Source organism: Heloderma suspectum, chromosome 4, assembly GCF_057233095.1.
Source record: "Heloderma suspectum isolate Gila_16-S chromosome 4, 16-S_ref, whole genome shotgun sequence".
NCBI lineage: Eukaryota > Metazoa > Chordata > Lepidosauria > Squamata > Helodermatidae > Heloderma > Heloderma suspectum.
Window position 1 is genome coordinate 263,199,992 of NC_139461.1, and position 20,603 is coordinate 263,220,594.

General features: G+C 43.7%; 1 protein-coding gene across 4 annotated transcripts in view; it reads left to right on the forward strand.

The window, feature by feature from the left end:
* PKP1 (plakophilin 1) overlaps positions 1 to 20,603 on the forward strand; it is a 91,236-nt gene that overhangs the window by 11,652 nt on the left and 58,981 nt on the right. Inside the window, exon 1 of one of the 4 annotated variants that reach the window (XM_084853603.1) lies at positions 15,337 to 15,898. The exons of the other annotated variants lie outside the window; for them this stretch is intronic. Within the exon in view, the coding sequence (XP_084709729.1) occupies positions 15,682 to 15,898 (217 nt within the window). The 5' untranslated portion in view covers positions 15,337 to 15,681. Of the gene's footprint in view, positions 1 to 15,336; positions 15,899 to 20,603 lie in introns of those variants that run through there. 4 annotated transcript variants of the gene reach the window in all.

Below are 20,603 nucleotides of genomic sequence, written 5' to 3' on the forward strand. Positions count from 1 at the left end.
GGTTTGGCCCAGCCGCTTCACTCTTTCTGGCGCTACTTGGAAATACCCTCTGCTCTTCCCCAGTAGTATATTGGACACCTTCCGACCTGAGGGGCTCATCTTCCGGCGTCATATCTTTTAGCCTTGTGCTACGTTGCATGGGGTTTTCTTGGCAAGAATACTGGAGTGGGTTGCCATTTCCTTCTCCAGTGGACCACATTTTGTCAGAACTCTCCGCCATGACCTGTCTGTCTTGGGTGGCCCTGCATGGCATAGCTTATGGCTTCACTGAGTTATGCAAGCCCCTTCGCCACATCAAGGCAGTGATGCCATCCTCCAAACCTCCCTCAGATGAGGGACGTGGAGGACGGCCTCAGCTGACAGCTCTCCACAGCTTAGTTACTGGCAGTTAAGAGCTTTAAGCTAAAATATGGTGGTATTGATATCTCAGTTCCACCCCTTTTTCCTTCAGCCCTGCCAACCAGTGAGATATGTCCCCCAACAGCTCCTCTAAAATTGAATTTGGCCCTTGGGTTGAAAGAGATGTAGGCCTTCTTCACATGGAGCTTTTATCCTTCTATTGAGATTGCTCACTCATGGAAATCTGTGGGCCCTTTAGATGACATTGTGAACCTCCAGGGCATCTCTTGCACTAAATTACCTTTATTCCATTTTTTAAAAGATCGGAGATCTCGCTATCAAATTACCCCACTGGTGTTCCGCTTGAGTTCCCTCCAAGAAAAAGGAAAAGCCGCAAGAAGAGGAGCGAGATCAATGAAACGTATGGAAGACTCAGAGAAGGGGGAGAAGGAGGGGGAAAGGAGATGGGGAGAAGGAAGCACGTGTAAAGGGAGTCCATTGTGATCCTGCATTTAAAACAGAAGCAGAAAGCCCCCTTTTAAATGTGAGATTTTAGGCTGGTGTAGACATGCTCCCAGGACCCCTGGATATATGAAGTGAGGGAATAAACACCTCCTGGCAGTTTCAGACAGTACTTAAAACTGCGACTGCCACACTATCTGCAGGGAAAACAGCATTTTCCCTGTGACAAAATAATGTAGCTTGAATCCGGGAAAGAGTCAACATTTCCAAAACAGGGGCATAATATTGAAGGAAGATCAACAGAGACACAGTATTGAAGATAGAGCCCACACGGAGTTATGGTATGGCAGGCTTAATATTAACCAGAGAGAAACTAGCAACTGCCCTCCCCTGAGCAACAGACAGTTCCATCCATTGGACTGGGGTACCGCCCAGCCACCTACGTTCTTATTTTGAACTGCTTAGATAAGCACAACTTACACTTGAGGTTGCTGTAAGCTTCCCCACAAGCTGCATGCACCACCACCCTAGATGTGCCATTGCATAACTCTCTCACACCTCCTGCGGTACCCTTCTGCCAAACTGTGTCATGCAAGCATCTGTTACTAAACACTAACATGTTTGCCTGCCCCGAGATCCCAGCCTCACTGCTGGAAGGAAAGTTTCATAAAGCCAAATCAAATCATTGACTACATTGGAGTAATGAACGACATCAGCAGCTGCAATGAAACTGCATGTGTGTACTTCCAGGTTTATTTAAGCCAGGCTTCCCCAGCCTGGTAACCTCCTGTTATGCTGAACTGTCAACTCCCATAATTCCCAGCCAGCATGGTGTCAAGGGCTCCTTGGAGGTCTTTCTCAGTCTAATCCAGTAGCCAAGTCCAGACACAGACAAAGGAATTCCTTTCAAAGCTTTATTCTTCTTTTACAACTTAACAGCTATACTGATTGCAACTAGATCTGAGCAGCACAGTACCTATGCCCTACGTTGGAACAGTTGGTCCCCGTTTGAAAGAGAATTACTGGCAGACCCCTGAACTTAAGGACTAGGGAGAGTCCCTCCCCTTTTCCCTTGGATCCTCTGGGCGCAGTCGTTGTTTGCGCGCCAACCTGGCATTACGCCTCCTTTCCGCACCCTCCATCTGGCGCCGCTCTCTGCGTCTGCGTCGCGCATCCACCAAGTCTGCTATCTGTGCCTGGTCACTCCCTGGACTGCTAACTAAACTAAGAATGCTGGTGGGAGGAATCTCCGTCAGCTATTCGTCCTGGGAAAGAGGAGCGCGCTCCTCTCCTAGGAGCGACTGCTCTTCCTCAGAATCAGAACTACTCTGGGATTCTATGGGCTCAGTGTCCACCCTGACACATGGCCTTTGCTAGACAAAGCATTTGCCTTTCCTATCCCACCCTTACTTCTGGAAAGAAGGCTTCCTAAAGCCAAATCAAATCATTGAGTAAGTTGGGACAATGAACTACCTGGAGGGCACCAGGTTAGGGAGGGCTGATTTAAGCCCCCAATCTCTAGTTAGCCTACACCTCCAGAAAACGAGAAGCTTACAACAAAAAACAGAGGGACGGGGGGAGGGCTTCTCTGAAATCACTATAAGCTCAGCCATTGTATATGTTGGGCAGAATCCAACGGGGCACTTACACCCCCACTGATTATTTTTGGCCCCACCAGTTCCCTTCCACAAGTGGTGGGTCCTGACAATTGCATTGTGCACGCCGAACCCTCCGCTTACACAGGAGAGATTTAGTGCTTCCTAGGGAAAGCCCCAAAACAAGTGGAAATGCTCATTTCTGGAAAGAGGCAGGTCAGCAGAGCTCCTTTATGCAAGCTCTGCTGACCTGCCTCCTTCCAGAAATGAGCGGAAATGTCTCAGGTTGCCCCGGAAGCGCTAAAGCGCTGTTTCAGAAGTGATGCGGGCAATGCCATCGGCAGGGCACAGGGGTGGAAGCACCCCATTGGATTCTGCCCATTGATATCTTTCCCTTACCCATATAGACAAGAGCCATAATGGCACATTGAGGGAGAATATACCACTAGTTTGGTTTGCAATATCATAGCTAGGTGATATTTCTGCCTTTCTGTCCCCCACATGTACAATGGAAGGCTGTGGAAACAATAGCTAGATTTTCCACTCATTATTAAAGCATTGCCATTGAAACATAAGAGAGTGAGTGGAACTAGACCAAAAAAAAAAAAATAGCGTGACTCACAATTGGCATTAATATTTTATAGATGGATGGATGGATGGATGGATGGACAGATAATGTCAACAGAATATGCTAGCTTCTGCCATGATGAAAAGTATTTGAAAAGTAAGCCAACATCAAGAAATGGGCTCTTTTTTGGCAACTTGGTATGGTTTCGTGAAATATGTTAATGAACAGAACAACAAAAGGCAACCTCTATGTACACATGAAGGACTGTGGAGAGACACCTTCAGGGATAACATATAAAGACATGGCCTCTTAATAAACTACGCACTTTCACAGAGGAATCTAGAAAACGAACAAATAGTATAAATTGTTCTAATGTTATTGAATGTTTTTACCTGATATTTTTAAATAATTTAAAAAAAAAAAAAACACTGAGACTAGGTACTTTGTTCAGTCATTCAGTCGTGTCCAACTCTTCGTGACCCCATGGACCATAGCACGCCAGGCCTTCCTGTCCTAGACTAGGTACTAGAGACACAAAAACAAATGAATGAAAAAATGTACATTAGTAAAATATACATTATCATCTTACATTAGCCAATTATTCTAGACAATTATCATGTTTATATTGGAAGAACCCAATCTGGAGTAGTGCAGCTTTCCCCAATCTGATGTCTTCAGATATTTTGGACTACAACACCCAGCATTCTTTACCATTGGTCATGTTGGCTGTGGCTGATGGAAGCTGAAGTGCAAACATCTGGAGAGCACCAGGTTGGGGAAGGGTGGTGTAGTGAATAGAATGTTGGACTAGATGCAGGGAGACTTTAGTTCAAATCCTCACTCAGCCATGAAGCTCACTGTGTGATCTCCATCTTTGGCCTAATCTAGCTCATTGGGTTGCTGTGGGGATAAAATAGGCAGGTGGAAAAAAATGGAAGGTGCTGCTTGGAGGAACAATGGGATATAATTACAGTTGCAAAGGTAAGAAAAAAAACATAGTGAAATCCACACTGTAACTAAACTCAGTAGCTGATATTAATCTCTTTTCCATCTGGAGCCCACCTGAGAAATACAGAAAATAGAACAAAGTCACCTGTTAGTGAATGACTGTGGGCTGAATGAGAATACAGAAGTGTCACTCCTCCTATACATTCGTATACCCCACACCAGGCCTTCTCTGGGAAGGGTGGTCAAATTTAGCTTTAATATAGATAATAGGAATAGCTGGCTGGTTATATGCCTTGGATGACTAACAGCACAATCCTAAGCATGGTTACCTGGAAGCAAGCCCCACTGTGTTCCATGGGGTTTACACCCTTGGAAGTATGTTTAGGATTGCATCCTAACTAAGCACTGGCCTCAGAAGATTGGAAGGGACCAGCCAATCTCCATTTGCAAATTAGCCTCCTCCCACTGATCTGCCAGCCCAAATTAACCCACATAGTGTAGACCATAATACTTTAAAAAAACCCACACACAATATGGAGTCTTGTGGCTCCCTCAAGACTAACAAATTTATTGTGGCATAAACTTTTGTAGGCCAGAAATAAGAACTCACTTTGTCAGGTAGATGAAGTATTGTCATTAGTTCGCAGAAACACACACACACACACACACACCCCGGTACAGACAATTAAAGAAGGGAGGGGGATGTTATTACAAAGTAAGGCCAGAAGGCCTAGCAATGCAAGAGATAGGAGTGTCACATTTCTATGTAGAGCACATACAAGTACATTAATCTGCATAGTAATGTAACACACCCACTTCTAGCATTCCTGAGCCTCTGGCCTCACTTTATAGTGACACTCCCCGTCTCTTTCCATATGTGTGTGTATAAAATCTGCCAACTGACAAACTGGGCTCTGCCCCCACCCCACCCAAAAGTTTCAGACACAATAAATTCATTAGTCTCTAAGGTGCCACTAGACCCTCTTGTGCTGCAGCAGAACAATGTGTAGACTGCAGTGCATCACAAGAAACTGGCAAGAGCAAATGGGGTAGTGCATGATCCTCAAAATTGAGTAATATGTGCCTTCAAGCATAACTCCTTAGCCAAAATTTAGCCACCTGCATCCATATACCTGATGCTAAAGATCAAAATAAATGGGATTATACATAGAAAGATCATAGAATCATATAATAGTAGGGTTGGAAGGGGCCTATAAGACCATCAAGTCCAACCCCCTGCTCAGTGCAGGTATCTAAGTCAAAGTATCCCTGACAGATGGCTGTCCAGCCTCGTCTTGAATGCCTCCAGTGTGGGAGAGCCCACTATCTCCCTAGGTAATTGGTTCCATTGCCATATTGCTCTAACAGTCAGGAAGTTTTTCCTGATGTTCAGCTGGAATTAAGGCATTATCCTCGCAGAATCGGGGCTTCTCCGCAATGTTTTTTTTCTAATTCACAACTTCGAATCTTCAAAGATCATGCCTGAATTAGAAAAAAAACGTTGCGGAGAAGCCCCGATTCTGCGAGGATAACGCCTTAATTTTTTTAAAAAAACATCTAGAGTGGGGGATAGGAGGGGGTAAAATTTAATCTCATTTGAAGGGATAGAATAACCCCCTGCTCAGTGCAGGAAGCCTGATTCCCAGGCGGTCGCCCATCCAACTACTGACCAGGGCCGACCCCGCTTAGCTTCCGAGATCAGACAAGCGCACGCACATCCAGCCCTTTGCTTGTTGCTGAGGAAACAGGGGCTGCTGAGGAAGCTATGCAATCAGTAGCCAGAAGAAGACATGGGGCTGTCGAGAGCTGTGATTGGACAGGAGGGAAATACAAACACAGCCGTATATGGACAGGTGGGGGAGGGGACTACGACCGGATATGGTAGCGAAGGTGGAAAATCAGAGCACATTAAGGGGAAATACCGGGATATCAGGGTATTGAAAGCGGGAGCACAGAAGTGGGAAATTCCGGTTCCAATTCGAGGCGGGTACTGCGTAGTGTGAAAGGCAGGTGGTCAAACCTCATTGGAAGCGAAAAAAGGCGGTAAGTGTAGATCCAGCCCCTGTTTTAGGTAAAAATTGGGTGTTTTGTGCTCCTTCATATCCGCACCATCAGTTTGTCAGTTTCCCAGACTGAGACTCTCGCGATGGTTTGCACTCACAAGCGTGAGCGCTATGTGCCTAGCCCTAGCCATCACTCTGAAATGGTGCCCGGAGCGATGTTGTTCCTCCTGCAAGGCCCTCCCCAGCCCTTGGCTACTGAGACCAAAAGCAACCGTTGAGAAGATACTAAGCTGCAAAAATGTGTGAAAGTGTGATTAAATAAATGAAAACGCTCCTCTGTGCCTCTGTAACTGCACAGCTGCGAAAGTATGGGGGAACAAAGGGGCATCACAGAGTGACGTAGGCACTATGCATGCATGCAACACGCCCACTGTAAGATGTGAACTCAGGTCGGGGAAGGAACAGATGGTCCGCAACCGTGGGGGGAACCTGCAGCAAACCCCCAAAATCACAGTAAAACGCCTCCTTGGAACTCCGCTTTTTCCAGGCGAAAACCACAGATGGCTGTGAAGTTGCAACTGTATCATCAATCACAAGGGACCTCGCCTCGCACCTGCCCTGGAGTAAAAACCCAGTGTAGATGGGGCCCTGAAGTACATGTTGCTAACTAAACCTATTCAGTACTCGATGAAGACAATGAGCTCCTTCACACAGAGCTTTTATCCTGCGATTGAGATTGCTCCTTCACAGACGTTTGCAGGCTCTTTACATGATGCCGTGATCAATGGCCTCTTCTGCCCTAAATGCCCTTTGTTCCATTTTTAAATAGATCGCAGATAATGAGCTATCAAATTACCCCGTTGTGTTCTACTTCAGTTTCCTCCGTAAAAAGAGCTAAAGCGGCAAGAAGAGGAGTGAGATCAATGAAAGATAATGGAAGACTCAGATATGGGGAGGGGGAAAGGGAAGGGGGAAAGGGAGTTGTTGTGATCCTGCATTTTAAATGGAAGCAGAAAGCCCCATTTTAAATGCAGGATTTTAGGCTGGTGTATAGATGCCCAATAGGCTGCTTCCCCTCCACTACCTCAGGGACTCCACATGAGAATAATTAGGCTATTCTTTCTGGCCTTATTTTCAAGCTCACCTGCCTGCTCTTTCAGTTTCGTACAGACAACTCTGATTTAGTCATTCTTTTATCCTTATCTTCCTGCTTCTCTGTTAATTGTCTCTGGACCTTCTCATAAGTACAGCTGCTGTTTTCTAATACATCTATCAAGTGGGACCTGCAACAAAACATTGCAGAGTGGAGTGTTCCTGTTCAGGATTTCAGCCAGTCAGCCATGCCCTCTTTCAGACTACTCAATTTCATCCCCCCCTCCCAGATTTTCAGTTGCCTTCACTCCCAAAATCAGGCCAATGAGCATGCCCAGCCAGACCTCACTGGGCTGTTTCGGAATCCCCATCTTTAGGGGGAGGGGGTCATCAATATTTGTTATACTTCTGAAATCTTGTGGTTTCCCCAAGCCTGCTGATACTTTTCTCCTGTGTGTGTGGCTGGTGGTTTTGGCTACATCATGATCCACACTTGGAGAATCAGTTTGCTATACATATATGGGATTTACTCTCAGATTAGAATCCCATCCCCAGTGTTCTTATCTTCAGGGAAAGATTACTTGCCCCCACCTAGATATCCACTACTATTTAAGTATGGCATAGAGTTTGGGCTCTTACCAAGCATCATAACCACCAATGGAGTCTCCAACCCCCCTTGTTCCCACACACCCACAATCCTACAAGCCTTATTGCACCTACCACCTCCACCACTTTCTCTCCTGTCCACTTAATCTGGCTACAGGAGGAATGAAAAAAATCACCCCCTATTCTGGTGCCTGGCAGACAGCCCAGCAGCATACATGGATCTGGCTGGGGGGCGGGTGAAGTGGAATGGCTGATTCATGAATGGAGATGGACTGGTCCCTTCCATGCCTCTGAGTTTCTGGTGTACTTAAGTCATCCTATCTACCAAGGCACATAATCAGCCAGCTATTCATGTTACTGCATCAAGGCCAAATTTGCCTTGGGTCTCACCCTTTGTATTCTCTGATTTTGTTTTTCTTTTAATCAGATGACTTCTCCCTTGTGTGAGGTCTTCTTGCATCAGGAGCAGTAGCCCTTGGGAAACTACATTGGCCAGGTGTACTTGCTCACCCATCAGTAACCACACTGCCATTTTGGCAGCTTCCATCATATTTCTTAAAAATCCTTGTTTGATGTACCCTCACCCTTATGCAAAGCCATTTGTAGCATTCATCCAGTACCTTTCCCCAAAACTACAATGCAATCCTAAGCATGTTTACTCAGAAATAAGTTCATCCATTTCTTATTGGGTTTACTCATAGCGCTCATAGAATTGCACCCTCAGTTGCAAACAGCAGTGTTACTTCTGTCTTGCAAAGCTATATCTCTAACAGCAAATCTATCCCTCATTCCTCAGGGGTGCTATCCTACGCATATTTGGACAGGAAAACATCCTACAACTCCCAGCATGCCCCAGTCAGCCATGGTGGCTGGGACATGCTAGGAGTTGTAGGACATTTCTCTGTACAGAATTGTATCCTAGGTGACAAATGGGATTTCTTACTGTTGCTGTCGGATCAGGGTTAGCAAACTTATAATGATACAGACAAAATCTGCTTTTTTAAATTATCTGCAAAGGCCTTAAGATTTTACTTAGATTCTAAATAAATTTTAGAATCTCCAACTTTTGTTGTTTTAGGATTTATAATTCCTTCTTGGAGGAAAACATCCATTAAAGCTTTTCTCTGTCCCATCCCTCCTACCATTTTCTTCTTCCATCCTACTGCTCCCATCGGTTTTTCTTTGAAAAGGCCCAAAGATAGGGTAGCTCACAAAGAGCTTTGATGGTATTCAGCCTCTGCCTCTCTGCCTTGGAATCTTTCCCAAGGGAAATAACAGAGGCTCCACCCCAGGGTTTGCTTGCTTACCGTTGTTATCTGCTTGCTTGCCATTTTAGTGACCCATTGGATTTACCCTTCTTAACTGCATTTTCCAATTTAACTTTTTAATTCCTAGGAGTATCCTTCAGGATATTTCTTTCCAGATGGAACATACCTTTGCCCAATATCTCTCCCACTGACTAGCCAATTCATTTCCTTCAGATAGGCAGAGTTGTCTTAGCTTGGGATAGAACTGCAGCAAAGGAGCCTTCCTTAAAATATCCTGCTATTTGGCCTAATGTTAAGTTATTCTTTCTCTGGAAGACACTGTAAACAAAGATTTATAGATTTCCCCAATCAGAGAGCTTTTGACAAGTTCCAACTAAAGATATCAAGCCCTTTGGCAGCAAAATGGGGCCAGCAAGACCTGTGATTGCAATCAATGCCTTGGCAGGGCTGCCAGAACCACAGAACAAAAATGCTTTGAACAAGCCTAGCACTCAGGGTGTGTCTCTAGTTTTTAGGGTGTGCAATATGACTCATGGCATTATCATGTCGTACCGAGTGCACAACATGCTGCATATGTGAGTCTGAGCACCTGAGCTGTGGCTTCTTCAAATTCTTCCAGCTGCTAACTTCCACCACCCAGACATCCTTGCTGCCATATTATTTCACTCTTAGAGCACCTAAGAACTTTGTACAATGTAATGTTACTTTCAGAAGACCTGGAAACAAATATCTTCAATGTCCATTGCCAGTAGCTAATGTTTAAGCCCAGCACAAGGTCGAATCAAGAGCTCAAATTCCAGAAATTCAGGAAAAAGTTAATATTATGAACTTGCATGTCCCTTGAGATTGACAAAGGAGGCTCCCTTATGTATCCCACCTGCACATGAGGCATGGGTTGACAGGAATGCTGGAGAGAGCCTTCTCTATGGCAGCATCCAAACTGTGGAACTCTCTGCCCCAGGAGATCCATTTTGGTACCTTATTTAATGACTTTTCATTGCCCCTTGAAGCCATCTAGCAGGAGTTTTTAAATCTATCTGGCTTGTTGGGTTTTATCTGCCATATTCTGCCTTCCATGTTTTACTGAAATTGTATTTTAATTGTGTGATGTTACACTGTTATTTGAGTTTGTTAGAGGTGCACCTTGGGCACCTCTGGATGGAAAGGTGGTATATAAATTAGCAAAAATAAAGACCTACAAATAATAATAATTCCTTGATGTCTAGATACCTGGCACCTGACCTTTGTCTAGCCTTGTTCTTGTAGAAATGAATTTGCTCTTTGCCTATTTTTTAGGTATGTATGCAGGAAGGGCGATAGCATATTTCCTTTTAGATCTTCAACTAGTTTATCTTTTTTAGGGTCAGGCACCCCCTGTCCCTGCTGCATTTGTTGCTTGAAGAAGGTCTTACTGTGAAGCATTTAGCACTAGAATGGACTAGTCCAATGGTTCCTGAGTGCCTGCCTTCGAAGGTGACCTTGCAACTTGTATAGCTTGGGGACTTGGAGAGGCCATCACGTGAAGCCCCATGATGGCAAAAGCTGTGTCTGCACAGTGTCTCAGCCTGCCATAAAACTACTGAAGTAAAAGAAAAAGCCCTTCTTTGGATTAGGAGCTGGCAGCCCTATTCTTGGGGTGTCTGTTGCTCTTAGATTTATTTTCTGCCTTGCTCTTGCAACTTGTTACAGAAGAATTTTGGTGGTATTTTCCCCAAGTGATAACTTCTTTGTTGAATGTAAAGTAGGGGTGAGCAACTTGTGGCTCTCAAGATATTTTTGCCTACAACTTCCATCAGCCTTTACCAGCATAGCCAATAGCAAGGTATCATGGGAGTTGTAGGCCAAAACATCTGGAGGTCCACAAGTTACCCATCTCTGATGTGAAGTAACCAGAAAACATAATCTGCAATCTACATGCTCATCTTCTGAAATCCACCAACTTGGTGGGTTGCTCAAAAATGAGTCTGATGGTGACAAAACCTGTAGGCAAGGCAGTGGGATAGGAGTTTAGTGGAAAGCTCCTATGTAAACAGTGGCTGCTGTTTGAATGAGCATTCTAATCTGAAAACTACTTGGTTTAATGGTGGATTCAAAAAGTGTTCAGGTTTTTAATCCTTGGTGAAAATGGGCTCTTATGGGCAAGCATTAGGAAGGGTATGCTTAGGAGCAAACTACTATCATAGCCAAGATTCAGAAAGATGAACAACTTTGCCACTCTCTCTTTCTCTTTTACCCACTCCAGTCCCTCCCATGTCACTGCTGCCACTTCCTTTCTATCACTTGTTCTAGGGTCCACCACAACACCGACTTTCCCTTGCTATCTACCCATCCCAGTCCAATTCCCAATTCTCTACAGACTCCCTAGGGTTTGGTTTATGCACACTAGGATAGGGCTTCTTCCTTAACTTCTATTAATTTTCCAACAGCTTCTGAGAGGCGCAGTTAGACCAGCCAGTCCTCCAAAACTTGTACAAGTGTATCCCATTTCTGAATTGCAGCTGATTTCTTCTTTTTGTATTTCTAAGCAACTTTTTTAAAAAAGTAATCTATGCCTTTTACTTTTTATATTAGTGGACGGAGCAATCCTATTGGGCAAAGATTCAGGCAAGTAACTTAAGCATGTGCTACAATGGAAGGCAACAAAACCCTAGGGGCACTAGCCAAACTGAACTGGGGATAACATTACTGACAAGATACTTTTATAATGGTTAACCTTCATGCAGTGGTTGTAACAAAATATACAAAGATATGTTTGTGGGGTGTTTTGCTACCCCAAGCCATTTTCCAGTGTATCCTGAGTGGTAAAATGCCCCCACAAACAAACATATCTTTGGTGTCAGAATAAGTATGTTATAAACTCAGAATATTAGAGAAGTATAATAAACTGTCAAGGTAAAACTCTAGGTAACACTTTTTGTTACTAAGAGCTAACTTTTTTGATGTTGTGGGGTATTTTTCTACCCTGAAGACAGATCTGTCTCTGGTAAGATAAACGTCCAATGAAATCCCATGGCTTGTGCCAATCTACAGACACCTAGAGTACTTGCTTCCCTAGACCAGTTTTCTTTGGAAAATCCATGGGACATTTTTATACCCCCAATATATTGCCTGGTTTGGGGGACATTAAGACTCACCAATGGAGAAATTAAAAGATTCTGGGATATTTTATGTCCCACACTGGAGATATTTTTCCAGGAAGAAAATGCTAAGTGGTAAGAGGCTATAATTTGGAGACAAAATAATGCTGCCTGATCATAATCAAATAAATCTTCCTTGCAAGATTCATTTCCATAGTGAATTAGTTCAGATGAGCAAGGTAGACGTGGCAAGATCTCAGATGCTAGCTATTGCAAGAACCTTTCTTGTTTAGCACATATATGAATCTGAATTTACCGAAATATACCATCCCTCATTTACCTTCAGCAGATGCTTACTGAGGGTGCAATCCAAGCCTATTTAGAAATAGGCAGAAAAAATGCCTACAACTCCCAGAATGCACCAGCTAGCCAAGCTGGCTGGGGAATGCTGGGAGTTGTGGGCCTTTTTCTGTCTAAACAAGCATAGGATTGTGCCCTTATTTTATTGTTTTCACTAATGTTTATTATTATTATTATTATTATTATTATTATTATTTATTAGTTACATTTCTATACTGCCCCATAGCCAAAGATCTCTGGGTGGTTTACAAAAGTTAAAACATTAAAATACAATATGCAGAGTTTAAAAGCCATTTACATAAAAGCACATAGACAATATACACAAACCTTAACCCTAACCCTAACTAAAAACAACTTGGAATTAAAAATAATTTAACAAAAAATCCAACAATAGAAACAACACAGCTTAAAACAGTATACAAGAGTCAGCAAAGGGAACAAAAGTTCTAAAAAGGGAAGGCCTGCCAGAATACTAGGGTCTTTAATTCCCGCTTAAAACCCTTCAAAGAGGTCAGCAGGCATATTTCACCTGGCAGGTCATTCCACAGCTGAGGGATGGCAAAGGAAAAGGTCTTCTTGCATGAGGCTGCCAGTCTCACATTAGGCAGCCGCAGCAGATAGCCCTCAGAGGACCCTAGGTGGCGGACTGGGATGTAGGGGAGAAGGCGCTCCCTAAGGTACCTTGGACCTAGACCATGTAAGGCTTTAAAAGCAAGAACCAGCACTTTATATTTTGCTTGGAAACAGATTGGCAGAATGTAGGCTGCTCTAAGAACTCTTTGGGCTTAAGCTACAGGGTATAGATACCTAAAATAAACAAACAAACTGGAGATGAAAGACTATTACAGTAAGAGTAACAAGCTTACAACAACCTCTTTTGCATTTTTAAATATTGGGACATACTGCACTTTGATGCTCATATATTAATGTCTGCTTCATCACCTACTTATGATCCTGGATCTAATTTTGTTTTTTGACCTTTTTTTCCAGGTACACATCTTTATTTTTGCTGAGTCTCTTTACTGAAAAAACAAAGTTCACTCCTAGGAAGTAGGGACCTTATTTTTATTCATTAAAAGGAATGAGATAAAAGACCGACACAAAATTAACTTTGCCACGGGAGACAGTTTTTTGTGGCTGTGTGTTTTTAGAAAATGCTTACAGAGATGTTTAATGCCAACGCACACATAGCTAAGGTTGACGACGCACAATGTCAAAAATACTGGAGTTCTGGGATCTGTTCTAGAAGAGGCTGTGAAACTAGAATGTTCTGAAATTAGTAGCACTCGATGTGTTCCAAAGAGCTGTTATTATGTTTTGGTTTTAAAAAGGGACATGGCGATTAATATGATGCAATACTAGATAACTCCCTGGGCAGTGAAGAAAAATACAGCCTTTATTTCTGGGGTGGGCAACTTGTGGCCTTCCAGATATTTTGGCCTACAGCTCCCATCATCTCTCACCATTGGCTATGCTGGCTATGGCTGATCGGAGTTGTAGTCCAAAACATCTGGAAGGCCACAAATTGCCCACCCCTTCCTTACTCCCTAACTCCAGGATCACAGTTCCTTACCCCACTTCCTTGCTCTTTCCCCTCTCAACATGTACCACATTATTCTGTACACCTCAGTAACATTTAAAAAGATCTAATCTGTTTCCTTATTCTAATGCTACTGAGCATGCTCAGTAGCAGCAACCGATACCCTGTACTCCTTTTTGCCCACACTGGGAATAAGATTTCACAACCCTCTAGAAAAGCTGCTGCAACCAGCTCTTGCTCCTCCAGCCATGGTGAGCTTGAAACGTTGCTTCAGCTGGGAAGGGTGGAGGATTGTGTCCTCTTGCTCATTGATTGCATATCCCTGGCACTGGCAGGACGTAGCCTCATTCTTCCTGGCCATGCTGGGCCTCTTAAGGCACAATCCTATGCATGTGTAGACCTAAAAAAGCCCTACAACTCCCAGCATGCCCCAGTCAGCCATGCTGGGAGTTGGATGTTTTTCTGTCTAAACATGCATAGGATTTCGCCCTAAGTGATGTTTTGGCCTCCAAATCTGTAGGAGGGAGATTTTGCCTAGCTAGATGGCTGCATAGTGGGGAAAGGGAGATTCAGTGGAAGCCACAAAAATCTTAAAGGGGGCTGTCATGTGCAAACCTGACCTTGATAGAACCTCGTCCCCACAACATCTGGTCTAGGAGGCACATGATTCATTTCATTTTGTGGTTGGGGAACTGAGCTACACAGATGTCAACTTGTTCTGAGCTACACTGAAATCAACCATTTCAGAGAATTTATGGTGCAGCCCAAGTGGATCCAACTCTGTCGAACTCCTTCAAGGCCACCATTTCTCCCTGCAAATGGAATGTCTGAAATTATTTTGTGGATTGACAAATGAACAACTGATTCCTAACTACTGACCTAATTCAGCGTATGGAAAAGACGGAAAGAGTGCATTCAGAGCAGGCTGTACTAACCTGTTGCAACAGCAGAAACCTGGCCAAAGGGTCAAAACCCCATTCAGAGTGATTTTTTTTTTAAATCAGCAATGTAAAGCCAAAGATAAAGTTATTACATAGGACACAATTCCCTCTCCAGCTCAGGGCTGGCCCTACCATTAGACAAAGTGAGGCAGCTGCCTCAGGCGGCAGATGCTGGGCAGGGGGTGGGCAGCTGCCCCAGCCATTCCTCCTGAGCCCCTACAACATGGGTGGGATCAGGCAATGCAAGTAAGGGGAACAGGGGCAATGCATGCATCAACCCATAGGCTATACTGCATCTTAGAGCACATGTTATCTCAGGCCCCTCCTGAATTCTTTGGGGTTTGGGAGCCCATATCTTTGGGCTTATGGGAACAGGAGGCAGGCAGAATAGGAGTGTGGATTATTTGGAGGGAGGGGTACTGCTTTGCCTCAGGCAGCAAAATGTCTTTAGCCAGCACTGCTGTTACCTTTTACACCACTCCATTCACCTGCCACGGCTGCTTTATTCCTTGCTTCCGAACTGTTGACTTTTCCAAGACAGTTCACCTCAAGAGAAGCAATAACACAGCCACAAGCCCTACAGCACCTGGGTGAGTGTGCTGTGCTGCCTTGGGACCTGCAGCCAGAGTACAGCAGTGGGTGTGTGCACAGACACAGACGGAAGGCTGTATATCCAGTCTAGCCAAGGGCGTGCCTGCTCACTCGCACACAGGAGAGCAGCGTGTGGGGAAAGAGCAGCTGTCGGCAGAGGGACGTATGGCAAGGAGGGCTCCCTGACACTCTACAGCAGACCCAGAATTTTTGCTACTGCTGTTCCTGTTTAGAAGTTCTGAAGGAGAGACAGGTGACATCTCACCTCACTACCACCCCATCTCTGCCATCATGCTTCACTCTCCCTCTCCGCTGAAAACAGCACTGGCCTACGAGTGCTTCCAGGATCAGGCCAATTCTACTCTAGCATTGCCCTCGGATCACAAGCTGAAAACGAGGGGGACAGGAAAGCAAAGGGTCCAGGAGCAGGTGCTGATGACGGTGAAACGGCAGAAGCAAAAGTCCTCCCTGTCATCCGCGTCGAATGCAGCAGGCATCTCCAACCGAGGTAAATTCCTACTACTGCTCTGAATAGCAAAGGATGTTCCCTCCCTGTGCGTGATAAGTTTGCCATTAGTGTGGTCACTTGCCCCATCAGGTGCCTTTGTGAGCTTAAGAATATGTTGCATTCATTGGACTTCGTCTGCCTTAACTGTCTGCAGGATTCTGTTGTGATGGAGACACAATATCAGGGAAGCCTTGCAATATGGCAGGATAAGCACCTGACTAGGGACTTGGGATCCCAGTCTTGGTACTTCTACAATTTAGGGGCAATGATGTTGAGAAAGTCAAAGGACTTTGATTTTGGATTATGTGGGTTGATTTGGAATGGTGGAGGTGGTGGGGCAAAGTGCAGATGCTTTTGGCTTGAGACAGAGAATTGAAGTCGAACATATTCTGGCCCATTTCAGCCTCAAGGTTCTGTGATTCCATTGCAGTTTTGTTCATTGGTGTTAAAAACAGGCACAGCCCAGCCAAAGTTAAGCACTTTTCAATTCCACTGACTTCAATGGCAGCATGAAGTATTCCCCTTAAAGGTCGCACCTCTCATTAAAATCAGTGGGATTTATAAAGTACAATTTAACTGAAATCCAAGGGATTGGGATTGTCTGGATTTTCAACTGGATTTTCTAGGAAAGTTGTACAGTTGGAATTAATGCATGTCCATGGATATGTTGTGACTGTCAAACTGAGAGTGTTATTATTACTTATTTCTGCCACCAGACCAGTGTACACATTCTGTAGCTTTCCAGGTTTTTATTTTATAGCTCTTGTGTCAACTTTTCTACAGTTTTATCTGTAAATGACTTTGGGGGTTGTGTGTGTGGGGGGGCAGGGAGTGGATTATCCTACAGATGCACAATTAATCAAAGTCTGCAACTTTGTGCTTTTTGTGTGACTGTCCTTAATCAGTGCCCTAGGATTATTGACCAAACCTGAAAACCTGGCCTTTGCTTCCCCAGTTCATGACTGTTATACAAAAAATGGGATCTTTAAAATCTAATTCTGGAACACTTTAACACACTGCCTCCTATTATTTGCAGCTGTGAAGTTTTGTGATTGCAAGCATTTATCATCATCATCATTTTGCAGTGAATTAGCCTGGTTAAAACCAAATTTATAAATGTATCTTAGATTTTCATGACTCAGGTCTTGAAGAATTTATGCTTAAAATTACTCACAACGGATTATGAGAAGCAACAATGCAAATTAAGAGCACTAACATGAAGCAGCACGCTAGACAGTTGTACATACCATCCCTGGTGGTCCTTAGAAATAGCCAGGAAGACATGCTGCTTTCCACTTTAAGGCAGGGCTGTTGGCTGGAGAATGCTGAGGATTTGTATGCTGACCTAAATGTGGTTTAGTCTGTCCTCTGAATCTCAGATTTGAGAGTCTTCTGTATGTCAGACCCATGCCCTTGTAAATTTAAATACATCTTGGAAAGAAAGAATAAGAATCAATTCTTTGACTTTTAATTGGTAAAGATGACCTTTTGTCTTTAGCATTATTTTCTATCTCTTACTTAAAACCTAGGACTTTCATGAATGAAATGCCACAGGTTTCTTGAAAGAAAGGTTAACCTCTGTGTAAGCCAATTTGCAAATGGGGAAACCCTTCTTAGAAAGGCAAAAACATTTGCTTATGGTCACTCAGCAAAGCTATGCAGAACTGAGCACAATAAACCTGTTCATGTTCTGTAATTGTAATCCCAAACAATCTCTCCTGGATAAAATAAGTTGGCCATTTTTTCTTCATTGCTGGATTTGATAGAACAGTATGGTCCCCGCGACCCATATCTTCTGCATCAAATTTTCCTGCTTCTTTAAGCAAGAACTACGATGGGTCAAGAGTTTTGAGGCTGGTTAAGTGTTCTTGGAACCTGTCTTAGCCAATTTTCAGGAAAGTGCGGATTTTTATTCAAGACCTAATTATGTTTACTTAGAGCATGAGCATCTGTTGTTTTGTGGTCTGGATTTCATTGCTGAAATAGCGGTGAAGACTGTGGAGTGTTTTGTTTTTGTTTTTAAATGGTGAATAAGATTTATTTATTTTGATTTCTATGCTGGGTTTAAGGGAGGAACCCTCCCAAGAGAGGATTCTGGAGAGACTGGAAAGTGATGATTTAGCAAGAAAGAAAGTCCATGCTAGCAAGGGATATAAAGGGTTTTTTTTCCTGCTTCTTAGAGACCATTTTGCATATGACTTTCTCATGTTGGAGAAATTGGATTTTAAAGAAAGGTCTGCCTGTTTGCTCTTTATTTATGCACCATGGAGACAATGCCTGCACATTTATCTAGAGTGAAATACAATCTAACATTGTCATTTATACTACACTATTTTTCCAGCCCCCTTCATGGATCTCTGCCTTGTTGTGGCGAAGGGGCTTGCGTAACTCAGTGAAGCCATAAGCTATGCCATGCAGGGCCACCCAAGATGGACAGGTCATGGCAGAGAGTTCTGACAAAATGCGGTCCACTGGAGAAGGAAATGGCAACCCACTCCAGTATTCTTGCCAAGAAAACCCCATGGAACGTATCACAAGGCTAAAGGCAGATGATGAGATGGCTAGATAGCATCAATGATGCAATGAATATGAACTTGAGCACAGTCGGGGAGAGAGTACAGGACAGGAAGGCCTGGCGTGCTATGGTCCATGGGGTCACGAAGAGTCGGACACGACTGAACGACTGAACAACAACAATTTTTCCAGCAAATATATTGTTTCCCAGGTTGGAAACTGTCCTTCAGAAGTTTGAGGTACCTGATTGGCTCTGAAAGGTTTATACTAATCTGCCTAATCTGAGAGATGCCATAGTGGGTGGTTGCAGACAGGATCAAAGATCAGACGTTCTCATCATTGGCTTTGGGTGGCAGGGGGATCTCTGAAAAGCAACACTTTTGATGTAATGTTCATCTCAAGGTAAAGCTAAATATGACACATAGACTGGGTTCACACAACACGCTAACCCACACTCAGTGGTTGAGTGTGGGTTGTTGTTGAACTGTGGGTTGTTTGGTGAACTGTGGGTTGTTTGGTGAACCGTAGGTTAGCATGCTGTCTGAACGTTTTCTGCAGGGTGGCTTGTTAACCATGCAATGTAGCTTATTTTTCTTGAACACATCACCTTGAGAATCCATGGTTTGTTGTTAGGTTGTTTAGGGTGGTTAACAAAACACACTGCATGGTTAACAAGCCACCCTGTAGAAAATGTCCTGGGTTCAGACAAGACGCTAACCCACAGTTCAATCACTGAATGTGGGTTAGCATGTTGTGTGCACAGCCCCATAGTTTTGTGTCTCTTTGCCTTATGTTTTTTTAAAAAAATGAAAAATGGGCTTGAAAGGTGAAGTTGGGAGCAGAAGAGTGTCAGAGGAAGGCACTGCTTAACACATAATCATAAGTCCATTCCACTCCTTTGTGGAATTGCTCTCCCAAGATGCTAAAAAATTGCTCTCCAAGATGCTTTCCCATCCAGCGGGGAAAAGTTACGGGGGAAAGGATATCCTAAAAATCACTTGCCCCATCTCCTTTTCTCCCTGAGGTGGAAAATGCACAGCATCTCTATATCTTTTCCCTGGTGGGCAGGAAAAGAACTGGAGGTGGCGAAATTGCAAGCAAGGGAATGGTTAGGAAAACAGAAGAAGGTGAGCATCTAAAATAGATAACAAAGAAGAAAAATGGGTTCTTGGGATACAAGAAAGAAATTTATTGTAGGAAGCCCAGTGTGTTTTGGCCTTTTTCTTACTTTTAGGCTTTTTTCAAGGGGTAGAGAAAAACATCTGCAGAATTTTTTCAGCAAAAGATTGTCTCCTGTGTCAATCTACTGGCAACTCAGGGAATGATTAGGCCACACCTGCCTCATCACTCTTCTGCTTCCAAACATACCTTCCGAGTCTGCTTTTCATTTCTAAGCAAGGCCAGTACCAGGGGTCAGCATTGTTGGGCACCTGCTGAGGCCCACGCCAATTCAGGGGGCCCACTGCAGATCCCTGGAACCTCCTAGTTCTGCTTCTGCTCCTCCTTAATGTCACTGCCTGTTCAGTTGTCCTCTCCAACTAAGAATGGAAGCAGTGACAAGAATACGAATCATCCTCCTCCTTCATTTGCCTGGTTCTCTCTCCCTCTGGGCAGCTGTGAGACTGGGGTCAGAGGGAGAGGACAAGTGAATGGGCATTGATGTAACAGTGGTGAGGAAGAGGCAGGCCCACCCAAACCCAGAGCTGGCACGCTTTCTAAGGAAAACATTGAAGAGAAACAAACTCTGTGCCATGGAGTAGAATGTGCATTTAGGGGAACCTTACAAGATATCATTATAGCAACAGTTGGATTTTAAAAAATTAAACCAGGTCTATGATTTACAGTTCTATAAACTAAGTCTACCCTTCTATGAATTAAGGCTGTGAAAAACACAAGCTTACTAGGACTAACAAGGCTAACAGTATCTATTATTTTATGTATGTATGTATGTATGTATGTATTTATTTCATTTCTATACCGCTCAATAGCTGAAGCTCTCTGGGCGGTTCACAAAAATTTAAACCAAACGGCACACAATAAAACAATTTAAAATAAATAGAACATTAAAACCACAGTATAACAATACAACCAGAATAAAACCTACCAGCGATGCAGGGATTTAAAATACAGATTTAAAACAGCAAAGCTAAAGGTCTAGTAAGCTAAAATGCTAAAAATGCCTGGGAAAATA